General features: G+C 44.6%; 1 protein-coding gene across 1 annotated transcript in view; it reads right to left on the reverse strand.

Moving 5' to 3' along the window:
- The window catches only part of mnta (MAX network transcriptional repressor a), a 152,250-nt gene extending 126,779 nt beyond the window's left edge, over nucleotides 1-25,471 (reverse strand). The window contains exons 1-2 of the mRNA XM_070857019.1: nucleotides 24,352-25,471; nucleotides 3,104-3,614 (exon numbers count right to left, since the gene is read on the reverse strand). Coding sequence (XP_070713120.1) covers nucleotides 3,104-3,614; nucleotides 24,352-24,421 — 581 coding nt within the window. The 5' untranslated portion in view covers nucleotides 24,422-25,471. The remainder of the gene's footprint in view (nucleotides 1-3,103; nucleotides 3,615-24,351) is intronic.
- Between the last annotated feature and the right edge of the window lie 1,745 nt (nucleotides 25,472-27,216).

The following is a 27,216-nucleotide window of genomic DNA, read 5'->3' on the forward strand; positions in this document are numbered from 1 at the left end:
CAACAATAGACTAGCTGTTGCTTGACATAATGCTGCATTATGTAAAGCCGTCTGCTGCTTGAAGTAGAAAGCTCTTGGAATCATTCTGTCAAGATTTTATTTAAACAAGGAAAAAAAGTAGTTGGTGATCCAATCAAAGGATATCTATTTTGGATTTTCAGCGCAGTGCTTTGAGGCTGACGATTAAGGTCAAAAGTTTTCTAGAGTGGTGGGCATCACTAATTGATGGATAACATGCAGCTCTGGGCATCCTACTGCTGAAGAACATGTTATATCAGTAATGAAGCTTTAAGGAACGACTAATAGAATACGTCAACTGACTATGAAAGAATTTCAAATCCACCTAAAGAATATATTGGCCTTTGGTGCTACACAGTCTTTGGGTACTCCACAAGAATGAGGACCTCGGACCTCCCACAGATGAACAGAAGCCAAATACCCAATGGGCAAAAAATTCATAAGCTGTCTATTTTATTTCAGAGATTCCCGGATGCTTTTGTGGGAACAGAAATCTTCACCTCATTGATGTGGAAAAGGGCCAGACTGTAGCCAGAATGTCAAATCGTTGATTGCTTTTGCATCTTCCTTAGGGTTTTATCAATGCATTTCAGCACCTCATATAGAGTGCACAATGACCCCAACTGAATAACTGCCAGTGTATACTTTAACATTTCGAGGGTCTTCATCCTGTTCTGTAGATTGAAAAAGTCTGGTTTCAAGAGATCGCCCAAAAAGTGCCAAAGTATTTCTGTTGTGCTCCTTCTCCCAGAGGCATAAAAATAGATACAGAACGATGAACAGTTCTTCATGTGTGACTGGAGGTCTTATTGGTTCAAGAGTTTAATTCCTTCCTTGTTTCTTTTTCCTGAATATTTACAACATTTTGTTATGGCATAGTCAATTAGGATGAAATCACTGAATGCCTTCACTGTTGGACTCTCCGAAAGTCAACCAAGGGGATTAGATTTTGAATGGACGTTAAGAGCTCTATCCAAACATGGAATTCTCCACACTTTTTGGATATACAGCCTTGCCTGTAATTTTCAGACAGATGCCAATTTGGTAGCCATGGGAACTTTCATGTCAAAGAGCATGGGCAGAGTCCCCTCTCAGAAAAAACTGAACTACGACCAGAGTTCTTACATTAAAAGTGGACTGAGAAATACATCTGTTCAGTATAGTATTACAACATTATTATCTGGCAATCGAGAGGGCATTGGCTCACCTTTAAATGCGTTCCAAAACCATCTCATTTTAATTTATTACAATGCAGTATTAAAACACCTTGTAGCTATTTATCTTTAAAGCTGTCAATTAAAGATGTGACTGTGACCGAGACCACAAAGCACGTCTTTAATCCTCACCATCCTTATATAACTGACCAACTTTAATATAAATGGCTATTTTGGGCTTTCCTTCCTAATGAAAGAAAATTGTGGGGTAATATAGGAATGACGCCAATGAATGAATCGGCCATACTTTATCGCAGTATCAAAACCCGGCACAATTGGGAAGGGCCAGACAACACTTTAAGCGGTAAACCTCGCCACATCCACTGCCGGTAGCTGGCAGAATACATCATTCAAACCAGGCAAATCAGATTGTGTCAGCTTTACCACAAAGAAAAGACTGGAGTACATTTAACATGTAGAGTGTTTAATTTGAAGAGTATTAGTTCTCGACACCTCCACGATTTCTTACCAAAAATCCCCTTTCAGTATGGTCACTGGGTGCATTTCATACCAACACAGTGTAGGAAATAAAAGTGACATGTGCACAATACATTTTAATGCTGTGCCAATACACCTCCTGTGCATCTTAAATGTTCCTACCGCAATCACTGCAACCCCCAGTGTCAGTCGTGGCTCAGTGGGTAGCACCCGCAGAAGGGTGTGGGTTCAAATCCCACTCCAGAGACTTTGAGCACAAAAGTCCAGGCTGACACTCCCTTGCAATACTGAGGGAGTGCTGCACTGTCAGAGGTGTCATCTTTCAGATGAGACATAAAACCGAGGCCCCGTCTGCTTTCTCAGATGGACGTAAAAGATCCCATGGCACTATTTCGAAGAGGAGTAGGGGAGTTATCCCCAGTGTCCTCGCAAATATTTATCCCTCAATCAACATCGCAGAAACAGATTATCTGGTCATTATCACACTGCCGTTTGTGGGAGTTTACTGTGTGCAAATTGGCTGCTGCTGGCTGTTTCCTACATTACAACAGTGACCACACTTCAAAAAGTACGTCATTGGCTGTAAAGCGTTTTGGGACATCCGGAGGTCGCGAGAGGCGTTATATTAATGCTAGTCTTTCTTTCTACAGCTCAGAATCCTCTCTCCCTCCAGGCCCAACCCAAGTTTGGAGCGATAAAATCTAGAATTGTACTGCTGGTTGTTTTTCTACAGTTCAAGCGTACACCAAAGCCCAGCTGTCCTGAGCACATGTCACAACCAGGAACCTACCCGTCACCAGCACACATTGGAAAGTCACAAGCACTGCCCGCAATTTTCCGGCATCGGTGGCGGTGGTTGAGGAGCCTAGTCACTGGCGTGTACTTGAAAAGTAACCCTCGGTTTAAAAATTCCACACGCCCCTTTCAATAAATAGCGACAAAGCTTCTATTTATATCATTTCCTTTTCAAAATATGCTTCTATAGAATTTACTCAAACCGATCCATGGACTTACCTTCACCAGAGCAAATACAGAGAAACAAACAGCAAAACACATTCAGTAGCTACTGCCTCCAAGTATCTGATATCTGAAACTATATATTTATTGTAGACAATTAAAAAAGAGGTTCTGATGGCTTGCCACTACACAGTGCTAGAAATTGAATCTATTCTTGAAAAAGAACAATCTGATTTAATTTCTCAAACTGTTCAAAAGCTTGGTAATTGTATAGACTCTCAATGCTGCTGATAATTTTCATTATTCTCTCCTCCTCCCCACGTTTAAACTTTTAGATTTCATGGCTTGCAAGCCAAATGATTATTTAAAGTTCCGTGAAAGTTAAATGCAACGATCAGTTAGAAACGCAAATAATTATTTCAAAACTGATGGGCTACCACCGACAATTAGAGGAATAGTAATTAGTTGACACACACCCTCCTGGCCTTCTCTTTTGATCCTGGGGCTTCCCATCGTCCATGGGGCTTGGCTTAAGGCCACTGGGCTGCTGCGGCAGGGGCGACTGCTGGATGACATGATGCGCTGGGATTTCCAACACTGAACTTGTAAACTGCTGGGGCGGGCTGCTCACCAACGGCGGACCGGGCTGTGGCTCGGCGAGCGTAGAGATCGGAGATCGATGGAGCACCGGCGGGGACCGGGACACTTCCCTGGTGCTGTTGGTGGGGTTCGGGACCGGCTGGTGATGCTGCACGATCTGGGGAGGAAGCGGTGACGGAGCCAGGGAGGGACTGACCCCGTGTGACACAACGACTGAGGTAGCTGCGGCGGGAGGAGGCAAAGGTTTCGGGAGCGGAAGTGCAGGAACTGCTTGGAGTTCGGCTTTAACCTCTTCTATGTGGAGCACATTGTTGACTCTTTCCAAGTCTGCTTTTCTTCGTTCTGGTTCTCTTTCCAAAAGGAGCTTGTCTCTTTTCTCAACTTCTTCTGCAAGAAAAATTAGAAAACCTATTCAATATGACACTTACAATTATTGCTCTCTCCCTTTTAATATTTAGAGTCTACCTGATCATCAGAAATAAAATGTAAAAGTGCATAGTTGCTATGTACATCATTTTAGAAAAGCAATTATCCATAGCAGAATTTCAAGCCCAAATTCCTTAAGAACACCTTTATAGGTTATTTCAGCCATTAGGACACTTGCCTATTGCAGGCTGGTAAGAATTATTGCTGTAAAATCGCCAATTTGACCTCCCCAGACCACCCCCCCCCGGCCCCAAGGCGCTGACTTTTGGGGTACAGTTCCATGGATGCCAGATACTCTCCAGGAGCACAGCCAAGTGGCCACTCTTCATGTGGACAGAGTACTGGCAAGCTATTCATCTTCGGGGGCTCACAGCCAAGCTGCATCCTGTCCTCATTCTCTCCTGATGCCTCTGTTGGTAAAGACAACATGTACAGGGAAGGTGCAGGTTTGAATCTTAGTTTGTGCTATGATGACTGCCCTCAGCCAAGGTGTAAGTGGTGACTAAAACTGTCCTCAGTACACTGGAGGAGAAGGGAAAATCATCGATGGTTTCCATTGATGAGGTGTTGTGTGGGTGTGTATGGATTATATTGCAGAATTGATTGCAGTCTTTTTTTTAAATTCACTCACTGGCCCATCCCTAATTGCCCTTGAGAAGGTGGCAGTGAGCCACCTTCTTGACAACTGAATGTTTTGCTAGGCCATTTCAGAGGGGCAGTTAAGAGGCAACTGCATTGTTGTGGGTCTGGAGTCATATGTAGGCCAGACCGGGTAAGGGAGGCAGATTTCCTACCCTGAAGGACATTAGTGAACCAGGGTCTTTACGAGAATCCAGTAGTTACATGGTCACCATTACTGACACTAGCTTTTTATTACAGATTTATTTAACTGAATTTGGTGGGATTTGAACTCATGTCTTGAGCTCTTTAGTCCAGGCTTCTGGATTACTAGTCCAGTAACATAACTACTATGCTAGAGAGTTCAGTTTGAGCAAACTCACTGCACCACAAGTCCACCCTGATAGTTTCGTACTAGCTGCTGCAACATTGGGGGAGACACCAAGGAACATTTGAGAGGGCAGACAATGCTTCAGATGTGGTCCAAAAAAGATCTGGAATAAATTCAACATTAGCTCCTGACTTTTTTTATTCTATAGTGGCTGGAAAGCGATTAAGAACATGAACTTCGGCTGATTTATTGTCCCCCTCCCCCCGCCCCCATTAGCTTATGGGTACTGAGAGCAATTGTAACCCCACTCCCCCCAAAATGGCTGTGGATCAGTTACATCAGTACAGACCTGGGTACCAACCTGCAACTTTTGTGCAGTGGATTGGCTGACTGGACCATCAGGGGAGCCACAAACCTGCTCTCTCATTTCCTCCTGACTGGATACATTGCTCCTACACCATGTGTAGAGAAACATTTCAAACTGTAACACAGTAACTTCCCAACACATACAGTAAAATCTACTACACAGCAACTGACATGTCATGCAGACAATTCTACCATCATATGCTAAAGCAAACATTGGAAACACAAGTGAGGGGAAAAAAAACTTGCTTGGAGCTTCTGGGTCTTAATATCAATTTAGTCCTCTTGAAATTAATTGGAAAAATTCATATACAAATCGCATTTGCTGTATTTAGGTATGTTCTTAAGTGGATTGGCCTGGGTATTAGACAAACATTCTGACATCAATGTATCTTCAATTGAGCTCAGTTCGTAACTGGAGAGATCCGACAGCTATCAGCTTTCAAAAGAAGATTGAATATTTGATAATAAGGGTTGAGATCACAAAGGCATTCAAACACCTTGAAATCAAGACTCATCGAAATGTCTCCGACTCTAACTCATTCTTTCCCTGGATCTCAAAATGCTGGAACTGCTTCTTATTTCCTATCCCACCCTCCCATCCTTGGCTCAGTTGGTAGCAACTGAACCTCCAAGTCAGATGGTCATGGGTTCAATCCTCACTGTTGGACGCAAGACAAGCACGTAATCTAGGCTGACACTTTGTTGCAGCACTGAGGAAGTGTTGCATCATCAAAGGTGTCATCTTTAGATGCAGAATTAAACCAAAGCCCCATCTGCCTGTTCAGGTGGATGTTAAAAATGAAGAAGAGTAGGGAGCTCTCCCAACATTCCTGGCCAACATTCCTCCCGCAATCACACCACCAAAAAAAAACCCAGACTAATTCGCATTCACATCTTGGGCAGTTTGTGGGACCTTACATGTGCAAATTGGCTGCAGTGTTTGCCTATAACAGTAAATAAACTTCAAAAGTATTTTATGGAATGTGAAGCCCTTTACCATGCCCGGAGGACGTGATGTGCCACACAAGTGCAATTTCTGTCCTACAACCTTCAGGCTCTTAAAACCCAAGTTCAGTGTCACATAATCACTGTTTCTTCATTTAACTCATCTTTGTAACTTTGATGGTGTACTGCACAATGAGCCTTGGCTCTTCACTGAGTTTCTCAATTTAAAAAAAAACTGAGCACTGAACAAACACGGAAGCCATGGTTGAGACATTTGCTACCAACAAAACAGCTCTTTTACATCTTTTTTCCTAATTGATGATAAAACAGACTTTTCCTTTGAAATCGGGCTTTTCAGTCCACGACATTGGAATCAAATAACTGGGCACAAAATATGTTATCAAAACTCGTAGGTTTGATGTATGTTTTTCAACCTAATAAAGAAGGCAAAGCGACTGAAACTGAAAGACAGTGTGGTTCAGATCTGGCGGCTGTATTGTTTGTGTGGCTGTCATGTGACTGCTGAGCTGTTGTTCTGACACTTTCCCGATGGCAGGAACTTCTCCCTTTTCTACTCAACCTACATGCTGCACAAAACAAGTTTCATTTTGTCCTCAAATTTCCAACAGTAGCAAACTATAAGTTCACTCTCCTGAAGTTAAAGGAAAGAACTTGTATTTACATAATGCCTTACATGACTTCAGGACATCCCAAAGCACTTTTATGCCCATTAACTACTTTTAAAGTGTAGTCACTGTTGTAATGCAGGGATATTTTCTTCTTCACACTATTATTTCGTTTACTGCCCTCGGTCTTCCCTTATCATTAAAATAAAAGTTGGTGTCACAGGATTATGACTTGGGGCTCAATTTTCCCCAATGCTGTTTTTTGGCGTATTGCAAGAGTTACGCCAATTTTTTTGGGGGCTCCGACCACTCCAAAAAAATAACTTGCAAGTTTACCCATTCTATTTTTTGAAATTGGCGCCGTGCAGCCTGTCCTTTAGCTTCAGGGAGTGGAGCCTAATGTTCCCCGCCCCCCCCTCCCTCCCCCTCCCTTCTGTGCATGCGCAGGAAAAAAAAGACGTTTTTGACGTGACTGCTATCGACGCGCATGCCCAATACAGCTCCCGGTCTGCATTCGGCCATTTTTAAAGAGCCATTTACATGTGAGAACTTTAATTCTCAGTGGAAAAATCAGAGCTGCAATACAATATGCACCGTGTCTCTCGGACCAAGAATTTCTCACAGGATGAAGTGGAGGCTACTGTAATTGAGGCCAGATGACATGAGTTGGACACCAGTAGAGGTCACATAAAAGTTTCACCCAAAAGAAATGAAGAAACACTGGAACCAACTTGCAGAAGATTACCCTGAGGTCTGGAGGCCAGTACAAAAAGAAGTGGCAGGACCGTGGTCAAGTGGTTAGTGCAAGTAATATTTTCATTTATTCAATGGAATTGCAATTGTAAATGTGACCATCTGTATATGTCCCACCCAGCAGAAAGACACCCTCTCTAAAACATTACATTTTCATCTTTGCAGAGGAAGGTGGCACACAACAAAAGGGAAAGAACTCGAACAGGAGGAGGTCTGGCAAATCTGCACCCACTGACACCCTTGTAAGACAGGGTCGCTGCTTTGATGGCTCCTGCCTGGAGAAAATCAACCACCACTGCACAAGCTGGGCCCACACTCAAGGGACAGGATAAGTCCTGCAAATTCCATAGTCTGGCTTTGCTAAATGTTAAATACTGCGTGGGCTAGCCATGCTTCGGTTCATGGGGATGTTTCCATCAGCTACGCTTCGGTTGATGCAATGTGCTATCATTCATTGTCGTCCTTCAAATCAGCCTGCTGCCTGCGCTGTGTGAGCCTACTCAAGCCACCCACCCTGCCCCCTCCTCTGCTGCTAACCATTTGTCTGTTCTGTTATATTTTGCAGAACTTGAGGCCAACCCTGGCGAGGCTGAAGCCGATGCAGAAGATTCAGACGCGGACGAGCCTGAAGAGGCGAACATCTTCCAATCCCACCTTCCAGATCAAGTGCACGGGGGTGAGGGTAAGGGGGAGGGGCTGGATGAAGCCCCCCACATTGTATTCACTCTGGAGGAGGTGCAGGTGCCGCCCATTGAGGTGCCAGGCCCTTTCCTGAGTGGTGAGTGTTGGGACATTCCATGGTTTCTCACAGTCCGAGGCTGGGGATTCCAGTGGGATGCAGCGAGGCACACCCAGGGCCCCACCATCCAAGGCTGCGGGTCCCGGTGGGATGAAAGCGAGCCACACCCAGGGTGAGGAGAGCTCGACAGCGCTCTCCTGAGGTGCAGGATCTAACAGATGTGGTTCAGATGATGGCAATGAGTGCGGAGAGCATCGATCTTACATGATCACTCCTGGACACCATCAGTGGGGTGGGTGAGGAGGTATTGGGATTGTCGGGAGAAGTAACAACACTCTCACGAGAAATGGGAATACTATCTGGGCACGAGAGAGGGAATGTCGCAGGTAGCTGAAACAATGTCGGGGCACGAGGGAGGGGATGTCGTAGTTAACTGCTGCAAAAAGGAAACATGCCCAGACCCCATGCCCATTGACAGAATCAACTGCCACTCCTACTCCAATCCCCAGACCAGCTCTGAAGAGGTCCAAGCCGGGGCCTTCCACATTACCGTCTGCCCACACCTCCCCATCAAGAAGTGCACATTACCCGAGATGTTCGAAAGAATAAGCTTGGTACCAACCCGAGAAATGCTGTGCCTGCGGGCAGGGTGGAGTCAACAAGACCAAGCGCAGCAGGCGGTCTTAGAATAAGGCGGAGGAGAGATGGGTGCAGCCTTTCTTTGCTGCTGCTGTTGTTATTATTGTAACTGTTTTCAAATTAAAAGTTTTTTGTAAGTTATGTAAATTTACAAGTTTAAAAGTTTTATAAAGTGATCTTAAAGTTTGTAACTAACTGTAACTGAAAATGTTAAAGTTTGATACAAGAATATTTTTTATTAAAGTACAAACAAGTGTTACACTTTTGAATAAAATATATTTTAAATTATAACAATTATTTCCATTATTTGTTCCATTATTAACACAACTTTTTGAACTAAAGAATAATCATTTCCATTATTTGTTCCATTAACACAACACAACATTATGGAACAGGTCCAAACAGTAAATGTGGCCCATTTGGAATAGTTGCCGCTGAGCCTTCAGGCAGCAAAGCGTTCATGGATGAACTGCTGGCGCACGGCTCGAGCAATCGTTAAAGGAGCACAACGGCCCGCCCTCCTCCGCCGTCGTGCTCTGGGTTCAGGTAGTTGCATGGCTTCCTCATCCTCCTCCTTGTCATCTGCATTTTCCTCACCATCATCTGCCACTATCGCCTCAGGTGGGTCTTCTACTACCAGCTGCTGCTGCCTCATGATGGCTAAGTTATACAGCATGCAGCACACAACAGTAAACTGACCGACAATCTCAGGGGGGTATTCCACGTAGCCTCCGGAATGATCCAGGCATCGAAAATGCTGTTTCAAGCTGCCAATGGTCCTCTCTATTATCTTGCATGTCGTCGGGGCGTCATGAGCCAGGTGGCGAGGCCGTACCTTTTGTCTTCCAGCAGCCAACTCTGCCCTTCTGGCTGCTGTTGAAACCAGATATAGCGCTCTCGCATAGGATGAATGCATCATGGGTGCTCCCAAGGTATCTCACATCAACTGACATGATGCGATGCTTGTCGTCACACAGGAGCTGCACATTAACAGAGTGGAAGCCTTTTCTGTTACTGTACATCTCGGAATCCTCCAAAGGTGTTCGCAAGGTGATGTCGTAACAATGCAGCCCTGTACCTTTGGGAAGCCAGCAATCCTGGAGAAGCCCACAGCCCTTTCATGCATTGCCTGGGCGGTCATGGGGAACTTTATGTAGTCATTCCTCTGGGCATATAGTGCAGCAGTCACCTGCTGAATGCAGATATGTGTTGCATGTTGAGAAATGGTGCACACATCCCCAGTTGTGGCCTGGAATGATCCAGATGCATAGAATGAAAGTGCAGCTGTAACCTTCACTTCAACTGAAAGCAGTCCTCCTGACGCTGCTAGGTTGCAGATCTGCTTTTACTAACTCACAGATCTCTGTTACAACTTATTTGGGGAAACGTAGCCTTCGCACATAGTCTGCATTACTCAGGAGCAGGTATGAACGCCTGTCTCGATATACCCAACATGGATAAGGCCTGCTGCCTATCATCCTACGTGCTCTGAGGTTCCTCATGCGATGATGTCGAATCAATCGTCTCCTCTAAAGCACCATCATGCAGAAGGCTTGCACGAAGTACAGCATCATCAAAATTACTCCCATAATTAAATTGTACCTTTGCAAGAAGCTCAAAACAGCAGGACAAGGAGTTAAAGCTCCTCTGCTCTCTCTCTCTCTCTCTCCCCAAGGTCGACACCTTAGTATGGTGAACCACAGTCTGGTCTGCGCATGCGCAATAGGCTTGCTTAGAACGGGAAGCTCGGCATTCAAATGAGGACATTTGAGACAACAAAATCTATTGCAATTCTTTAATTTTAGAGTTTTTTTCAAAGTACTACCCCACCACTGACCGAACATCTCCTCACCAGGCTCGAGGGTCGGCCGACAGAATTGCTCCCTCGCCTGGACACAGGGGCTCAGCGCCCACCACCCCACCCTCCTGGGTTTCTTTTGAAGCCGAGCCCCAAGCCCCTTTGTCCGGGCGAGGGTGCGATTCTGCCGGCCGATGCTCTGACCCTCGAGCCCGGTGAGGCGATGTCCGGTGCTGGCGTGGCACTTTTGAAAAAAAATCTAAAATTAAAGAATTGCATTAGACTTCCATTTTCTCCGTTTTAAGTTTGAAAAAAATTAAGCTTCATGATGCATATTTAATGTCTCCTTGACACCCTCCAAAATTTCGCCTAAAATCAATGGCGTCTTTCTGCGCCGATTTTTTAATGTGCGTTGGTTTTTCTTAAGGGCCTAGGTTTTTTGGGAGTGGTCACATACGCTGTCGTGGGAGAAATGCAAGTTGGCCAAACTTGCAAAAATCTGAAAAACTGGCGCAGATATCAGGTTACGTCCCCTATGACGCAAAAAAAACGAACCTAAAAAAATCGTAACTAACTGAGTTCCGCTAGCGCACAAACTTTGTGGAAACTTGGATATTTTAATTTTGGTCAAAAAAAGCAGCGCGCACCAAAAAAATGGCACAGCTAACTGGGGAAAATTGAGCCCAATAATTTGCTTCACATTCTCTGATGTGTCAGCCATGGCTCAGTTGGTAGCACCCTCAGTCAGAAGGTTGTGGGTTCAAGTCCTGCTCCAGAGACTTGAGCACAAAAATCTAGACTGACACTCCAGTGGGAGTGCTGCACTGTCGGAGGCACCATCCTTTCTGATGAGATGTTAAACCGAGGCCCCATGTGCTCTCTCAGGTGGATGTAAAAGATCCCAGGGCAAAGAAGAGGAGGGGAAGATATTCCTGGTGTCCTGGCCAATATTTATCCCTCAATTAATATCACAAAAACTCTGGTCATTATCCCATGGCTGTTTGTGGGAGCGTGCTGATTGGCTGCTGTGTTTCCCACATTACAACAGTGATTACACTTCAAAAAGTGTTTTGGGACGTCCGGTGATTGTGAAAAACGCTACAGAAATGCAAGTCTTTCTTTCCTGGTCGTCAACATTTGGAGTTCCTTGTGCTCTGAGTCTTAGTCCTTCGCAGCAGTCTCACAAATGTCTTCATAAAACAGCCAGTTCTGCAGGATGTTCCAGTCTGCCAGACCTCCCCAAGTGGAAGAGTTTCTTCAGTTCTTGGTCAAGTTAGGTAGGAACAATTATGGCAGCTCATTACTCTCTGGTGGAACTGCAGCTTTTGACCAATAAGCATGGCTGTTTGGATTTGGATATTTACTGTTGATGTAAATACAGCACGAAAAAATCCCAACATAAAGCTGCCAAATTCAAACTACCTGCATGATCACCACCATGGCGGTAGCCAGGATGTGGAAGAATTATTGTACCAGTTCAATTACTTCCCTCCCAGCTAAAAGAGGCTGCATGGAGATGACAGCACTGTGGGGTGAGGAAGAGCAGAGATGAACTATAGGACTTCATATAATGATTGCATTAATATAGCCCCAAAACTCAGTCAATCCCAGCTGCTGAATAAAGACAACAAATCCAATAATCCTGGCTGATCTCCTGTGGTACTGCTCATGGCAAGTCAGAGGACACATTGCTTTATAATGACAGGAGCATTATGCCATGGAGTATTATTGCAGAGTGTCTATTGACACCACAGCGTCAGCCAATGAGTTTGATGCAGGATGGGACTTAGGGCAGGATTCACAGCAAACAGTCTATTTATAGCAATATCTATTTACTCAGCAGAGTCTGTTTCAACAGCGCACTACAGCAAACAGTCTACAGAGTCTATTTAAAAAAGTGTACAGCAAACTCATGACCAAAACTACAGCAAAGTCTCCCAATAAAAGCAGGAGGATTTCTCCAGCAAAACTCTGAGTGGAGTACAGTTACACAATACAAATTACGTGCGTAAAATCAATCCCAGTCACTTACAGCAGTGTGGTCTCCAGGCGTGGCTGACCATTCTGGCCGGGAATTATGGTGTCACTTTATGTGACATATTATTGTGCTGCTGCGTTAAAGCTGTGTTTAAATGTGGCCTGTCTCTTTAAGAGCACAAAAGTTTAATCACTGAAAGTAGGACAACCCGAGGTTATTTAGAGGTTAACTGCTGTCAGTGAGGGACGTCTGTAGTTTGGCAGGTGCTCATAAATTCCCAGATCCATCCGTCAGAAGAAACCAACATGAAATGAATGCCTTACTTTTTCTGCACATTTGACACTTTTGGATGTCTCTGAAATGCGGCGGTTGTGCACTAGATGCAAGACTTGCATAATACAAACATGTATTTCAGACAGACCCAGCAATATGCTTGATGCCATCAGTTCCATTCTACCTCGGAAGAGAATATCCACACCAAGCTAACTGGAATGGTTCTGTTTTTTCACGTGGCAGAACTGCCAACATTTCACAGAACATTCATCGCATAAACAGTATAGCAACAGGCTGCTGAAAAGGGAAATAATCAGAAAATCACTCAACCAACTTACATAAGTTACACGCTTCAGTCACATTTTTGACGCTTGATGTCGATTCAGACAGGTGAAACAAGTTCAGCAGTCTCCAGTATCCATCCAAGTTTCGATGATATGATTATTCTATTTATATTTTTGTGCCCATAGGGTTGAGGGGTGCCTCTACTGAGAAGACGGATCCCTTTCACACTTCTGTTGCACAGTGTTGGTACCCGTCCCTTCCTGTTCACAGGGTAAATGCCATGTAAAATTCCCTCTACACTGCACCAAGCTTGGGCCTCAATTCCAGCCCCACAAGATGTTCCCATTCACCGGAATGAAGCTTTCCAATTCTCACTCCAGTCATTCATCCATATTTTTAACAGGGTCAGCTGTGGCTCAGTGGGTAGCTCTCTCATCTTTGAGTCAATTGGTTGTGGGTTCAAGTCCTGCTCCAGGAACATGAGCACAAAAAAAAAATCTCGGCTGACACTCCAGTACAGTGCTTTCGGGTGACGTTAAACCGAGGCCCCGTCTGCTCTCTCAAGTGGACGTAAAAGATCCCATGGCACTATTTCGAAGAAGAGCAGGGGAGCTTTCCCCAGTGTCCCTCTATCAACATAACAAACAGATTATCTGGTCATTATCACACAGCTGTTTGTGGGAGCTTGCTGTGTGCAAATTGGCTGCCGCATTTCCTACATTACAACAGTGACTACACTTCAAAAGTATTTCATTGGCTGTAAAGCGCTTTGAGACATCCGGTGGCCGTGAAAAGTGCTATATAAATGCAAGTCTTTCTTTTTTCTCCGAGTGAGGCAAGAGATTGCCAAACAGGGCACAATTTTTTGTTGTGCATCCATGACTACTGGTTGAGAGCATCTAAACTCTTACAGCCGCTTTCCTCCCCCTCCCCCTCCCCCCCCCAACGAGCCACAAAACTCATCCCACGGAAACAAACAATGCTAGAAACACACAGCTTTTCAGTCAGCAGAAAAGGCAGGTTAACATTTTGGAGTCTTTCTTTCTGCAAATGTACATTGACCTGCTGTGCATTTTCAATATTTTCATTTCAGTTTTACTCCAACAGTCTTAGTTGAACAAGAATTGTAAAATACAGCGTCTTAACACGCTGTTTCCCCACCCCAGCTGGATTAGTCTTAATTGTTTTATTACCCAATTAGAACCACACACAGGGTGAGAGATGCAATGGTTTACTTTAGCTATCACATGACTATGGGTCGCTGTGGTGCCAAGAAAATTGCCTGCCTTTTTAAATTGTATATATTTATTGTGGTATAATTATAAATATGTGGAACCTATATCATCGCTGACCCTGGAGTGAGAGTATATGAGACAATGCATTAGGAGGGCACTGACTCATTGTGGGACCATTCCACAAGTGTTCGCAGCCCTCCAGAACCCATCCCAGTAGCCGTTCTTTACATTTATATCAGCAGATTAGTCGGCCAAAGTCCATATCATGGATGAACCTGGCCCTGTTCACACATGGGCACACGAGTGTTCCAAGCAGGGCTAAGTGGATAGCAATAAGGATCAGGGACAATGGCTAATCATTGCTTTCTTAGCCCAGTGTCAGCCGTGGCTCAGTGGGTAGCACCCTCACCTCTGAGTCAGAAGGTTGTGGGTTTAAGTCCCACTGCAGAGACTTCAGCACAAAATTCTAGGCTGACACTCCCAGTACAGTGCTGAGGGAGTCGGAGGTGCCATCTTTCGGATGAGCCGTTAAACCGAGGCCCCATCTGCTCTCTCAGGTGGACGTAAAAGATCCCAAGGCACTATTTTGAAGAAGAGAGGGGGGGATTATCCCCAGTGAATATTATCCTGGACAATATTCATAGGAGTGGACCATTCAGCCCCTCAAGCCTGCTGCACTACTCAATGAGATCATGGCTGATCTGCAAACGAACTCCATATATCTGCCTTTGGCCCATACTCATTAATACCGTTGGTTAACAATGAGCGATCAATCTCCGATTTTAAATTAACAAGTGATCTAAGCATTAATTGCCGTTTGCGGAAGAGAGTTCCAAACTTTTACCACACTTTTGTGTGTAGAAGCGTTTCCTAATTTCACTCCTGAAAGGTCTGGCTCTAATTTTTAGACTATGTCCCCTAGTCCTAGACTCACCAACCAGTGGAAATTGTTTCTCTCTATCTACCCTATCTGTTCCCCTTAATATCTTGAAAACTTCTAAATTATCAACATAACAAAAAAAATCAAATCATTGTCACATTGGTGTGTGTTTGAGCTTGCTGTGTGCAAATTGGCTGCCGCGTTTCCTATATTACAACAGTGACTACACTGTGATCACGTGAGTTCGGGGCCCAGCCCACACTGCGATATGTGTGCACTAGGTCCGTGCAGCAGAACAGGTCTTCCGTCGTCTTGGGTAATCCTTGCCACTGGACCAAGATCTAGCTCTGTCGGGCCCGTATGGTGGCTGGTGTGCAACGGCCACCACACGTTAAAAAAAATCCACGCACAGACATCTTCCACCCTTCAGGATGTAGTTCGGGTTCTTCATTCGAAACACCTGTGAACTCATCCTTTTTTTTGGCATGGAAGCAAGTCATCCTCATTGCGAGGGACCGCCTATGATGACACTTCAAGAAGTACTTCATTGGCTGTAAAGTGCTTTGGGACATCTGGCGGTCATGAAAGGCCCTAACTAAATGCAAGACTTTTTCTTTTCAGTGAAGTGGAAATTAATTGTAGCACCCTTATTAACCCTGACTGAGACTAGCTAACTCAGCACAGGCAATAGATTAAAGAACCGGGACCCTTCTTTGCCTGTATGGCTCGGTACAACACCAGGTGATGCATTAATTCACTAAGTCATCGTTTTTTTTATTATTCTTCCCTTCAGAAAACACTGACTTGTGGTGAGATATGTTTCCCTGCGCACTAGCCAATGCCTCGCCCGAGTGGCCATTACAGACAATGAGCCAGACAGTCAACTGTGGAGGGCATCACAGCCGAGCCCAAATTCACTCCTTACCACACATACATACACATAAACACACTCTTTCCATCACTAGCTAGTAATCAGGAGCAGGATCCTTGGCTCCTTTTTTCCCCTCCCTGGTGCTGAGCTAATTTTACAGCATTCCACTATCACAGCAAAGAGCAAGATTCAAACCTGGAGCGTTCTTGGTCCAGATGGCTGAGTTCCATGATGTACATTGCATTTCCCAACTGGGGCATGCTGGCCACGTGGTCTAACGGATAAAGCATCTGACTGCGGTGACAGCAGATGATTGCAGGTTCCAGTACTGTCTTGGTTGTTTCGCAGAAAAAAAAAAACTTGCCATAAAACTATCCCAACTGGGCTATAAAGTGGAGCATTATCATCCTTTTAAATGGACTTTTCTTTGTTGAACAATGTTTGGCTAAAGGTTGCTCACAAACCAAGATACAAAAAATATGTTTCCCATTAGTCGGTAAACAAACCAATTATATGGCAAGTAATGATAGATAACTGCATTCTACAAGGAACCCAAACCCAGTTGTAAGCACAGTGAGCAAGTGTCTATCTTCCAGACTCCACGAAACTGCACTTCCACTTAGCATTGTTCAACAGTTATAAAGACAATTAAGAAAGTGACACCATGAGGAATGTGAGGTAGTACCCACTTTAATATGCTCATTAAACTTTCTTTCAGAACAAATCTATTCTTTCTTGCAAACATTTTTAACTCTACGTCATAATAACAGTCATCAGAATTTTGGAAAGAAAACACTATTTTTTTCTAGTTGATAGAAAATATGAATTTTGATTCCCTCCATCCCTCTTTAAATTTCTACATAGCCACAACACCAGCTTATAATCTCAGAAAATGCTGGAAATATTCAACTAGTCAGGCAGCCTCGGAGGACAAACAAACAGCAATGTCATAATGACCACATAATCCGTTTTAGTCATGTTGATTGAGGGATAAATATTGGCCAGGACACCAGGGATAACTCCCCTGATCTTCTTCAAAATAGTGCCATGGGATCTTTTACGTCCATTTAAGAGAGCAGACGGGGCCTCGGTTTAAAGTCTCATCGTAAGACAGCCCCTCCGATAGTGCAGGACTCCCTCAGCACTGCACTGGAGTGTCAACCTAGATTTGTTGTGTTCAAATCCCTGGAGTGGGACTTGAACCTTCTGACTCGGAGGCGAGTGTGCTATCCACTGAGCCACAGCTGACACCTAGGTCCCTGACCTTGGAATTTCCTCCCTAATCACCACCTCCCTCTCTTTCTTCTTAAATCCCAACTCGTTGACTAAGTTTTTGGTTATTCCTCCCACTATCACCTTGGGTTCAGCATCCACTTTCCTCATGTCTCTGTGAACTATGTGCTGCTACATCATGTGTCAGCCATGACTCAGTTGGTAGCACCCTCGCCTCAGAGTCAAAAGGTTGTGGGTTCAACTGGTGGCTACTCCGAAACAACTGTGCTCAGGCAGGGTGTGTCAGTGTGTGACCTCTCTGCAGAAATCACTGTGAGTCTGCAAAAACAGATGCCCCAGTAGGAAGTGACGCTTTCCACCTACGTGTCAGCTGTAGCTCAGTGGGTAGCACCGATGCCCCGGATTCAGAAAGTTGTGGGTTCAAGTTCCGCTCCAGGGACTTAGCACAAAAATCTAGGCTGATGCTCCAAACTTAAACCAAGATCCCATGGCATTATTTGGAAGAAGAGCAGGGAAGTTATCCCTGGTGTCATAGCCAATATTTACCCCTCAATCAACATCACAACAACGGATTATTTGGTCATTATCCCGTTGCTGTTTGTGGGAGCATGCTGTGCATAATTTGGCTGCCGTGTTTCCTACATCATCATCATCATAGGCAATCCCTCGGAATCGAGGAAGACTTGCTTCCACTCCTGAAGTGAGTTCTTTGGTGGCTGAACAGTTTAGTAAGAGAGTCACAGGTGGGACAGATAGTCGTTGAGGGAAGGGGTGGTTGGGACTGATTTGCCGTGTGATTACTACATGCTCTCGGCGTTGAGACTCGAGGTGCTCAGCGCCCTCTCGGATGTACTTCCTCCACTTAGGGCGGTCTTGGGCCAGGGACTCCCAGGTGTCAGTGGGGATGTTGCACTTTATCAGGGAGGCTTTGAGGATGGCCTTGTAGCGTTTCCGCTGCTCATTTGCCGTGAAGGAGCTCAGAGTAGAGCACTTGCTTTGGGAGTCTCGTGTCTGGCATGCGAACTATATGGCCTGCCCAGCGGAGCTGATCGAGTATTATCAATGCTTCAATGCTGGGGATGTTAACCTGAATGAGGACACTGATGTTGGTGTGCCTGTCCTCACAGGGCATTTGTAGGATCTTGTGGCGACATCGTTGGTGAGATTTCTCCAGCAACTTGAGGTGTCTACTGTACATGGTCCATGTTTCTGAGCCATACATGAGGGCAGGTATTACTTTACAACAGTGACTACACTTCAAAAAAAAAAAGTACTTCATTGGCTGTAAAGCGCTTTGAGGTTGTGCAAGGTGCTATATAAATGCAAGTCTTTTTCCTTTATCAAAGACGCCCTATATTGCAAGTTGTCATTGAATCGTATAAAGTCCTTCAATAACAAAGTGGTACAGATTGTGCTGATGTTAAAACGTCATTCATTTCCCCTGCCACCAGAAGTGTGCCAGTATAGAGTGAATGGGGATGTAGGTTCAATCAGCCAAGCTCCCATTCTCGGCTGTGTTGCTGTGTTGAGGCCAGGCAGCTCCTCCTCTCACAGGATGGAGGTAGAAAAAACAGAGGGAGAGACATTGAGTCACTCCAAAACCACTGCTGCACACCGCCCGAAGTGATGGGAACCAGGTCTCTACCCAGTCGCGCTCTTATTCCGAAGTTCCGCTCACCCATCACGCCCGTGCTCACTGACCTATATTGGGCTTCCGGTTAAGCAACGCCTCGATTTCAAAATTCTCATCCTTATTTTCAAATCTCCCCATGGCCTCGCCCCTCCCTATCTCTGCAATCTCTACCAGCCTCACAACCGCCCCCCTCCTCCCCCACCCCAAGATGTCTGTGCTCTTCTAATTCTGCCCTCCTGAGCATCCCTGATTGTAATCGCTCCACCATTGGTGGCCATGCCTTCTGTTGCCTAGGGACCAAGCTCTGGAACTCCCTCCCTAAACCTTTCCGCTACCTTTCTTTCCTCCTTCAAGACGCAAAAATCTATCTCTTTGAGCAAGCTTTTGCTCACCTGAGCTAGTTTCTACTTATGCAGCACGGTGTCAAATTTTTATGGTATAATACTTCTGTGAAGCGCCTTGGGATGTTTCACTATGTTAAAGGCGCTATATAAATACAAGTTGTTGTTGTTGTTGAGTAATGTGTAACCTGAACAGGGCGAAAAAGGGGGGCAAAAAAAAGTTTTTGCACCTTACAAAAAGAAAACGAGTAAATAAAGGGATCTCTGACATCTTTATCTAGGGAAAAATACAAGAAAAGTCCTTTCTCCTTTCAGGGAATCTCCCTGTACAATTTTTGGGAACACACTGGAAGGCATAACTACAAAGACCAACAACATTACAACCAGCCACACTGCCATTTCCAGCCTATTCTTCATGGGTATTGTCAACAATAGCCCTGCATTCAAAAGTAAAAGATTAATAGACTGCTGCACTGTACAGCATTTTAGAATGGAGAGCAGGCTGAGGTTCTGAATTACAGAACATTATGCCGTGCAGGAACATTTTAAAATCACGTCATGTATACTATATGCATAGAGTACAATTTCTCTGACATTAAGAATAATGTATATTGCATCTTTAAAATAAAAACACAATTCTGATAGAAACATCAATGGCTCAAGCCTGCATTTTTTTCCAATCTACAAATCAACAGTGAGCATGGCTAAAGCAATATGCTTTATTTATACTGCATTCTTGCAGCTCTTTTGTCAGAAGATATTTTCTGCAATCTTCCTCCATTCCACACATGATTCCCCAGCACAAAGCACATTCAGGTAAGTGATCTGCCTACATGCCCTGCGAATGCTGCTTTGTAACCAGACACAAAGAGGTGGGGTAATTTCCCATTCCCTATTTTCCTGCTTCACACTCGCCTCCACTTCTTCCCTCCATCAGACAATACTTTGCATAAACCTACATTTTACTGCTCTGTAAACACAGCATGCTGAACACCTGCACCTCGTACACACACTCCGCCCACCCCCACCCTCAATGGGAGCACATAGGCAACTTTAGAATCCTGATCTTGGTCAAACTGATCAGTATTTGAGCAAGGGGCTGTTTCGAAGAAAGGTCACCGACCTGAAACGTTAACTCTGTTTCTCTCTCCACCAATGCTGCCTGACCTGCTGAGTATTTCCAGCAGTTTCTGTTTTTATTTTAGTGTTTGAGCTTGGACTCAAGCACACAGGCAATTTGCGACACAAGGGTTGGACTGTGCTCGGTATCTCGGTAACTAAAAGCACAGCAGATGGCCCCAGAATATGTTGGTAATACTGTTAAGTTGGAACTCTTAGAGAACTAATTGATAAGTTTGTTTGGCAATATTTTGTGCAAGTGAATGAGTAACTTTGTTTCTGGCAAAGATATTATCCACTCAATAGGAGGCAAGGGTAGTACTTTCAAGGATTCTGTGCTTTATATTAATACTGTTGTACCTACATCCAGTGCCAGAGAATGTTCTTTATTCTGCTAATACTACCCCGTGTATAAGGGTGCCACACCATTACAACTTCAATCAGTTTTCCATTTACTCTTTAGGTCAGATGTAGCACAGCCACATGAAGAATTTACTGCTGACATTAGATGTCTGAAATGTTTGGTGAGCATTAAAAAAAAAGTCTTCTACCTACCCTCATAAATGTTCTTTCCTCACTCCTTTTCTCCTTAAGATAATGAGTCTGACTTGCTTAAGGTTCAGTGAATGCCAGAGAAACCCTTGGCTATTGTCCTAAAAATTTACAATACAGGAGGCCATTCGGCCCATTGTGTCTGTGCCGGCCAGAAAATAGCTATCCAGACGAATCCCACTTTCCAGCCCTTGATCCGTAGCCCTGTAGGTTACGGCACTTCAAGTGCACATCCAAGTACTATTTAAATGTGATGAGGCTTTCTGCCTCTCCTGCAGTGAGTTCCAGACCCCCCCCCCACATCCTCTGGGTGGAATAAAGTTCTCCTGAACTACCCTCTAATCCTTCTATCAATGACTTTAAATCTATGCCCCCTTGTTATTGACCTCTCTGCTAAGGAAATATGTCCATTTTATCCACTTCATCTAGGCTCCTCATAATTTATATACCTCAATTAAATCTCCCTATAGCCTCCTCTGTTCCAAAAAAACAACCCCAACCTATCCAATCTTTCCTCATAGCTAAAATTCTAGAGTCCTGGCAACATCTTCGGAAATCTCCTCTGTACCCTGTCTCGTGCAATCACATCTTTCCTGTAATGTGGTGATCAGAACTGTACGCAGTACTCTAGCTGTGGCTTAACTAGTGGTTTATACAGTTCAAGCATAACCTCCCTGCTCTTGTATTCTGTGCCTCAGCTAATAAAGGAAAGTATCCCGTATGCCTTCTTAACCACTTTATCTACTTGCGCTCGTGTAGCTATCGCACAAGCCTCGACAGCAAGTTCTGCTGGCTATTTCATCAAGGTTGTGGGGGAATCAAACCTAAACCCCATCCTATTCCCAACTAACATTCCAGCAAAGGTGACTGGACAATCAGGAGTGGAAGCCCAGCCTGATTCTTCCCCTCTCCCTATCCCAGAAAGATGAGAACCAGTTGTCGCCACTCAGCTGAGATCATACAATGCTGGGGTACAATCAGGCTCATTTGCTTTGCTCAGTATTTGGCTATTAGGCATATTTTCTACATTACAACAGTGGCTACACTTTGTTGGCTGCGAGACATCCAGTGGTTGTGAAAAGTGCTATGTAAATGCAAGTCTTTCTTTTTGCCCATCAATTTGTATAAAGACCTTTTTTGGTTGAATATGTGTTTTTAAACCTGCAAGTGTCATGAGGGGGGGTACCTTGAAGAAACACAGAGGTTTCTGCAGCAGAGCAGTCAAACATGACGCACAGTTCTCCCTCTGTTTGCTCCCAAATACCACTGAACCGCCCCTACAGCGAATGAACCCTGCAGACATGCAGGTCTAAGGAACTGCTCCCGGGGCAAGGCTTGTGTTGCAGCAAACTGCCAGCGACCAATTGCATTCACAAGACATAATAATAGGCACTGTATAGCGGTCCCGGGAAAGAATAAGGGAAGCGCATGCATCCAGTGCTTTTACAATTGCTCGAAAAATGTGTTCAGGAGAGGTTTCTATGAGAATCCGGAGTGCAACCTCAAAGGACCGGCTCCTCAATTATCTCACCGGCATCCTTAGCCTCAAGAAACGCGTCTGTTGGCTAGGTTGTGATGGGCCTACAATGTTGTCAGCTCCCTGAGCCCGGCTCGTTTACACCCACGAGTACAGCTGACGTTGGGAGAGCTGCAGCTCTGGCTGATCTCTTATAGTCTAAAAGGGTCTCTGGTTAATGACGGCGTATCCACTGAGCTTAATTCAACTCCTTCACGTTGGCCTCAATAATCCTTCCTGGCCATTTCCTTCGGCTACGTCACCAATACCCACTATTTTAAAAGAGAATTAATAACAATATAAACTAGCGTCAACAACGAGAGACCACTTAGAATGAAATCATAATCATAGGCAGTCCCTCGAAATCCAGGAGGACTTGCTTCCACTCTAAAAGTGAGTTCTTAGGTGACTGAACAGTCCAATACAGGAATGACAGTCTCTGTCACACATGGGACAGACAGTGGTTGAGGGAAAGGGTGGAGAGTCTGGTTTGCCGCACGCATGGCGAGACTGGCAACTGAACTTAGTGTCTCGGGAAAGGGGAATCCTCTATGCACTAGGGGAATAGCGAGATCAGAAACCTATTTAGAAAAGCTGGGTGCATATTTTACTACACCTGGGGCAGAGAGAACATTTTCGCCCACGATTGTGAAAGAAAACTAGAGGTCGTTTATTTTGTCCCATTAAGGTTTCAACCCATCAGAAAAAGCATCAGTGATTGTTCAGCATTCATTAAAAACTTTTACGTTCAAGCGGCAGGCGCGCGCTGGATTACTCGATCATTTGACTTAACCGAAAAATGTTTTGATCGGGTGGAGTGCTAGTTCCAAAGCCAGGCTACACGCGGCGTATTGTACCCAGAAAGGGATTTAATAAGACGTCCAATGTCATCACTACTGGCGCCCAAAAGGAAGTGTGATTGTGTGACAGCAGGCTGGAATTTAAAAGGAAAATCAAAAGGTGGATTTGAATGCTCAATCAATCGATCGACAATGAAATAGGTGAAACAAATCGCGACGGGATAGTTCCAGGTATAACACGAAACACTATTATTAACCAGGATATTAAAACAGGTAACAAGTGGGTCTGAAATGTACAAGAGGCAGGCTCGCACCGGACGCACGTGGTAGCGGGGAGGAGTCAGACACGTCACCCTGAACAAAATACACTGATACTATTATTAACAAAAGCTCGTGGAGAAGGGGTTCGGGAGATGCCAGCAGCCCGGCTCTGCGACATCCTTCAGTACAATGTATCTCCATCCCCCCCTCCCCGTGCCTCGCGTCGTTTGCTGCACCTAACAAATCAGAGACTATCCGATTTACTAAAAATCGTGACATTGCAACAAAAAAGGAACCACCGAGTATCAGATGACAATTCCCCCCACCACCGCCACGACGCGTCATTATGCAAACAGACTACAGTATTTTGCACGTCTGCCTCCGCCCTGCCTCTTTGGAAAAAATCCTCAAACACACACACACACACGCACACAAAGTGCAACCGGCTGCTTTTCGTGTACAGTAATGTCGCGATTATCTGACGGCGTTATCCAACACCCGAACATTTCCACGTGTCAATTTTATTCGTAATGTCTGGTTTCCCACAGAAAAATACATTTCCCCGTCAGTTACATCCGATTCCTAGAATGATGCCCGACTGGTCATTAGTTTTTACATTGTTTTACTGAAAAAGCTACATTTCATTCACGATGACTTAAAAAAAATAAATCTCAATTAAAATAATCATGTTGTCTTTTCCTGCCATACAACATTTCAATTTGTAGTACCATCAGATGTAACAATAATAATGTAACATCCCAAAAAAATGCACCACTTTAAAAGAGGATTGTGTAAGAAATGAAAGGTTACACGGATTTTCTGGAACCCGAGCCAGTGCAACAAGAAACAGACAAGCATCCGCATTGGTCAGAGAGAGAGAAATGTTACATCCATGCGTTCTCTTACCACGTGCTTTCTGTTGTTGCGCTTGCCATTCCAAAAACCTCGCAGCTTCCAGCAGCGTTTCGATACTCATGCTCGATCCTATCAATCACTTTTAAAAACTGGGCGATTTTTCTTTATTTTTTTGCGGTTGGTTGTGGGGGAGAGGGAGGGGGGGGTTAAAGTTTTAATTTGGTTGCCTTAAACAGGCCCAGTGGACCAGATCAAAAAGAGAGGACGAAATATCCTTTAAATCCCCGGAATCTTCCAGATGAGGGAGGGAGGGAGAAGAGGGGGGTGAGTGGGGGGAAAAAAATAAGTCTCAAGATGGCGCAGTATACAGCCCCAAAATCCAGTAATCACAACAAGCGGTAATACTGCCCACGAGCAGTCCAGCGTAAACCACGTCCTAGATCTTAACACCGAAACGGGAGACGTTTGAAAATAATGTCTGGTTAAAAAAAACACACAAAGCCTTGAATTCCTGGCGGCTCCCTTTATCGAATCGGGTTGCGACTCATTGCGGAAGCGCCGCGTTCCCGAGCCGAGCGTTAAGTAGCCCACTGTCGAACACTAAGTCACAACCCGAAGGCTGCAATGTGTCCAGTGGAGTCAGTAGCAGTTGGGTGGGAATTCACCAGTGTTTCCAAACAACCAGCACGGCGCCGACCGTGCTGCTCATTTACATCTCACTCGATCCGCCCCGACACTCACACCAATCGCGCTGCAGAAACCCCACAGTAGTATTTTCACATGGACGTCCCATCCGCGTTAATCTGTCGGGAGGTTTTATTAAAATAAAAGCGACGATTATGGAAAATAACTTTTTTCCCTCCTGTTGTTGTTCCCGAGACCATCCTATTCATTTAGTTGCTGTTTTATGGTGCTTATTGTCGAAGAGCCATGATTTGTTAAGTGTCTTTTGAATTAATCAGTGTGCCTGCAACATAATACACACGGACACGTTACTTGACTGGTGATCGCAGCGTCCTCACTCCGCCGCCACAGGTTTGTGTGTGGGTTCCCGAGTCGGTCCGCGAGCGACTTGTGCACAAGGTTGCACCGTGATGATGCATTTTTGTTAAGAAAAGTACAAAATGGTGGCGGCTCGGACTGGGGGAGGGTGTGGTGTCGGGAGGCAGAAGGATGCGGAAGAGTGTAAAACCGTGTTTGACAAAACAGCAAAAGAACAACGTGGTGAAGGCGGAGCTTGGCTCAAACTCGTGGGACGCGTGATATTTAAAGGGGCGGGATCGGGCGCTGGAGTCTCGCCATGGTCAATTACAGGTCGACTCGTGGAATGAACGTTCAGATTTGGAAAGAAATGTAACTGTACCCTCACTGTGTACCGTATGGTGACACGTGTAATGTAACTTGATGAACGTACCACAATGTATCCTGGATTGTATGAATCGTACCTTGAAATGTAAAGTAAAGAAATGTATTGAACAGAACTGCAGTCAGCATTCAAATATAATGTATGGAATTGCTGACCGCATCCAAATGTACTGAACTGCTTTCGAATGTATTGTGCACATTTTTATATAAATAAAGTATATTTTGAAATTAAAAAAATGAACGTTCAGATTTCACCCCCTTGCTTGCTGCATGGCTCCGAATGACTTATGAACGATGCAGTGAACAACAATCAGTGTTATTTATGAGTTAGAATTTTCAGTAAATGCATTATTGCAACAGGCGAGAGCACGAGAGGAGGGCTTTGGTTTTAACCTCGATAACTAAACGTCACAAACTTCGCCTTATCCTTAACGCTTTAGGTGCCAAAGGAGATTGAGAAAGAGGAATAACAGAAATACATCTGAATGCTGAAAGGCGTGGGGACACGAACGTTATTTTTAAGAAGTAAATAAGCAGTAACAGATTATAATTTCCATTACCAGTTCGTAGGGCGAATTAAATTGCAGTTTTGGACAAACATTACCGGCATCACATGACGAATATTGTTCGTCTCAAAGACAGGAATAAACGTTCGAGAATATTCTGGTTGCTTTTGGAAAAATCCAGAATTCTCAGAGCTGAATGTGAGCCACCGCAGAATTAAATCCTTACAGCAGTAATGTTATAGTGACTCAACTCGTCCTTCAAAATAAAAATTCCTCCTTTCCTTTGAAATCAAACCATGCAACTGAAATTTCATCTCAGCCTCAAGCTTCACTGTTGCTCCCTGGTTCTGTTAATTATTTGTCAAATATGTCACCCCCGCCCCCAACTTATTCTGAAGGCGTTGGGTCATGGCCAGCAGAAGACTCAAAATAATCATCCTTAATATGTCTGCAGGGCAATGGGACTAATTGGATAGCTTTCAAAGAGCCAACACATTGCTCCACCATTAGCAGCTATGCCTTGGCCCCAAGTTCTGGAATTCCCTCCCTAAATCTTTCCTCCTTTTAAGATGTTCCTTAAAACCTACTTCTTTGACCGAGCTTTTGGTCACCAGTCCCAATATCACCTTATGTGGCTTGGTATCAAATTTTGTTTGATAACACTACTATGAAGCGCCTTGGGATATTTTACTATGTTAAAGGTGCTATATAAATACTAATTGTTGCTGTACTTTCCAGCAGTGATCAGGAGCAGGGAGCTTAGCTTGTTTCTCCCTAACTGGGGGGTAATAAGGTCAAATGTAGACCCAGGAACTCAACAAAAATCAGGGATTAAAATCAGAAATCTTCCTGCTCTGTAGTCTACTTTAAACAAAATTTTTCGATCTAGGCTGGCCTCCTGACTGATAGATCCACTGAACAAGTGCATGCAGAAGTGAAAAGCAATTTGGAGACGTACTCCACAGCATCCCTGTTGCTTTCCACTAGCTGGCCCAGAGGGGAGGGGGGAATGTGACTGTCCAATCTGTGGGTGAGATGGGTGGTA

Source organism: Pristiophorus japonicus, chromosome 16 (assembly GCF_044704955.1).
Source record: "Pristiophorus japonicus isolate sPriJap1 chromosome 16, sPriJap1.hap1, whole genome shotgun sequence".
Classification (NCBI taxonomy): Eukaryota; Metazoa; Chordata; class Chondrichthyes; family Pristiophoridae; genus Pristiophorus; species Pristiophorus japonicus.